We start from the raw sequence: 3,541 nt of genomic DNA on the forward strand, positions 1-3,541 counted from the left end.
AAAACTCCTAAATATCCTGTTCCTCCCTTCCCTCTTAGAAGCAATTCCTCAGAGCTATTTGAAAGGCTACATTTCTGGGCTATAGTCCTGAGTAAGATCCCAGAGTAAAACATAACTTCCAATATTTAGGTTGTATATTTTTTCTTTCTGTCTATAGCAGGGCTGCACTCCTTTCAAGAAGAGAACAGTTTCGTGCTTCTTCCACCTTCTGGAGACTCCAGTCATTTTTTTTTTTTTTAAAGTAAAATCAATTTTATTAATAAAGATCTTTCCACATGTCCGGAGTAAATGATTAATTAATTCCAAAGAAAAAACCTACATACAATGAAATTAGAAGTATCCCGGATGACAAAAATAAATTAAGTATGTACAACCATAATCACCGCCGCCTCCAAAAACCTTTCTTCTTCCGACCTTTCTTAGGTATCTTCTTCCGCTTCTTAGGATTTTGATCCTCGTCAAGATGAGGGGTTCCTCCTGTCAGAGCACCGATGTCACTGAAGTGCGTGAGGGAATGAAGCTGCGAGCTCATGACATTTGCTCATTTTCGCCGTCCTCTCTCCCGCTTGCTGACACTTAAACGCACCATCATGCTCTCCTCATAGTTAATCCTGTGTTGATCCTCCTGACTCTGGCGAGTAACGTGAGGATGCCGATCATCTCGGATTTCCTCTGGAGCATCTGAGGATGCTGCTCCTTTAGCTCACGAATGACAGAGCTGCTCAACGGCCGTCTCTTGGCTCGTTCTAGGCGCTTCTTCTCCCGCTCGGCTTCTGTTTCATCATAATGCACTGGAACCAAGCGTGGTGGGACATATTCCTTAGCTGTTCCTTTTCCAGATTTCTTCCCTAAAGCCCCAGACTGGCCTTCCTCTGTTTCATCTTCCTCCTCATCCTCAGAGCTCAACTTGCTCATCATATTGCTGGGATGAGGCTTAAAACGGAGTGGGTCATTCTCACTGAGGCTGCCTGTCACTGCAGTCTTCACCGGTTTGTCAATCTGATACTTCAGTTTTTGGTCCAAAGGACGAAGCTTTTCCAAATCAGTGTGATTCTCCACCAGTCTCAAAAGAGCAGGATGTCCCTGAAGGGAACCTCCTGAGGCTTTGTCCAGGATGAGATGGCTCAAATCCATAAGGTACATGAGCAACAGCTGATCTTTTACTTCCAAAAGGCTGAGACCCTTCTCTGCAGGATAAGCTTTAGCTTTAACTTTTTTGGTCAGAGTTTGCACTTGTGCCGTGACAGCCATCACCTGCTCCTGGAGGTTTTACGGAAGTGCCACAGCATTTGGCAGGTCTGACTCCGACACCCCCGGAGCCGCCATCTTCGCAAATCCCCGACTCCAGTCATTCTTATGCTTGCGGTCGCATTACTCTAAACTCTGTCTTCACATGGCCATGTCTTCTTTGTGTCTGTCTTGTCTTCTGTCTCTTTTAAGGACCTTGGTCATTAGATCTAAGTCATGAGGACAATCTAAGATGATCTCAAGATCATTCATTTAATTATGTTTACATCTACAAAGCCCCTTTTGCCAAATAAGGTGACCTTTACAGGTTCAGATGTTAGTTTATGGATACGCGCACACATATTTCATATTTTTCTCAGGAGTTGGTTACATGCATAAATAAAATGCTTTAACTAAATTTAATCCATAGACTCTAAACAGATTTTATTCTTCTTATCCTTAGTAAGTTTTTTCTATTCTTTACATATTTGTTCAAAACATAGTTATAATGGCTGTATCATAGATGATCTTAAATACTTTGTATTTATCAGTTCATTTAATGTTGAGATCTCATAACTTTATGGTGATAAATGCTTTTTACCATAAAGATAAGTAACTTTATGATACTATAAATAAACGCTGTAGTGAACATCCTAGCAAAAATCTAGCATCAAATGGTGCATAATGGACAATTTGTTGTTTTGCCATACCATATTCATTGCCCCTTCCTCTGATAGCACCATTCCAATTTTTCTTGAGGAAGTAATGTCCCCATTAGGTACTACTTGGTGAAACCATCAATGAAGACACTCTGAACTTTTCTAGATTAAGAAATAGACAGGAAACCTGACCTAGGCTAATTTTATGCGCTCTCCATGGCAACTAAATCTTAAGCAAAATCAAAAGACTTGAAACAGCTGTAGCTGATTCATCTAGTAATTGATTCATCCTGTACTGATTCACTGCTTTCTGTTTCCTGGTTCAGAAAGCAACCCCAGAGCCACCTGTGATTTCTGCCCTTTATAGACCTGGGTTTTTCTAGCTGTTTCTTTCAGTGCTGAATTGAACCAATTTTTTTTTTTCTATTTTGTCCAAGGTGATTTCTGTTGTTTGCAAAGATCCTTAACTCAATGAACTCATCTCATTCATTTCTTTTCCTTTTTGCTTTCTAACAAAAGCTACTTAGTGAACTTCCTCTTTCCCGGCTGGAACCATGGAGGGTGCAGAAGAGAAGAAAAAGAAGGTTCCTGCTGTGCCAGAAACCCTTAAGAAAAAGCGAAAGAATTTCGCAGAGCTTAAGATCAAGCGCCTGAGAAAGAAGTTTGCCCAAAAGATGCTTCGAAAGGCAAGGAGGAAGCTTATTTATGAAAAAGCTAAGCATTACCACAAGGAATACAGGCAGATGTACAGAACCGAAATTCGAATGGCTAGGATGGCACGGAAAGCTGGCAACTTCTATGTACCCGCGGAACCCAAATTGGCATTTGTCATCAGGATCAGAGGTATCAACGGTGTGAGCCCAAAGGTTCGAAAGGTGCTGCAGCTCCTTCGCCTCCGGCAGATCTTCAATGGCACCTTTGTGAAGCTCAACAAGGCATCAATTAACATGCTGAGAATTGTGGAGCCATACATTGCATGGGGGTACCCAAATCTGAAGTCTGTAAATGAATTGATCTACAAGCGTGGTTATGGCAAAATCAACAAAAAGCGAATTGCCCTGACAGACAACGCACTGATTGCTCGATCTCTTGGGAAATACGGAATCATCTGCATGGAGGATCTGATTCATGAGATCTATACTGTTGGAAAACGTTTCAAAGAAGCAAACAACTTCCTGTGGCCCTTTAAATTGTCTTCTCCACGAGGTGGAATGAAGAAAAAGACCACCCATTTTGTAGAGGGTGGAGATGCTGGCAACAGGGAAGACCAGATCAACAGGCTTATTAGAAGGATGAACTAAGGTATCTACCAGGATTATTTTTGTAATCTGGTCCGTTAATAAACAATTGAAACAAATTGGGAAAAAAAAAAAAAAAGCTACTTAGTAATGTAAATTTTCCTCAGAGAAGGGTTTTGCTAGTATACAAAGTAGAGCTGTCATTGTTATTATTTAATGAACAGATTTTTATTTCTACTTTGAACTGAATTATTCAAGTGATTTTTTTAGAAATTCAAGTGATTTTTTTAAAAACCATTTGCTATTAATACTGGAGAAGGAAATGGCAACCCACTCCAGTATTCTTGCCTGGAGAATTCCAGGGACAGAGGAGCCTGGTGGGCTGCCATCTACGGGGTCGCACAGAGTCAGACATGA

At 40.9% G+C, this 3,541-nt stretch overlaps 1 protein-coding gene and 1 pseudogene across 1 annotated transcript; one reads left to right on the top strand and one right to left on the bottom strand.

Moving 5' to 3' along the window:
• Positions 1 to 233: 233 nt before the first annotated feature.
• On the bottom strand, positions 234 to 1,326 carry LOC122702600 (annotated as a pseudogene).
• Positions 1,327 to 2,418: 1,092 nt separating this feature from the next.
• LOC122703840 (60S ribosomal protein L7) lies at positions 2,419 to 3,246 on the top strand. The gene has a single exon (XM_043918366.1). It carries the CDS (start codon positions 2,441 to 2,443, stop codon positions 3,185 to 3,187), a length of 747 nt encoding a protein of 248 aa, XP_043774301.1. The 5' UTR covers positions 2,419 to 2,440; the 3' UTR covers positions 3,188 to 3,246.
• Positions 3,247 to 3,541: the final 295 nt, after the last annotated feature.

This window comes from Cervus elaphus, chromosome 11 (genome assembly GCF_910594005.1).
Source record: "Cervus elaphus chromosome 11, mCerEla1.1, whole genome shotgun sequence".
Lineage (NCBI taxonomy): Eukaryota > Metazoa > Chordata > Mammalia > Artiodactyla > Cervidae > Cervus > Cervus elaphus.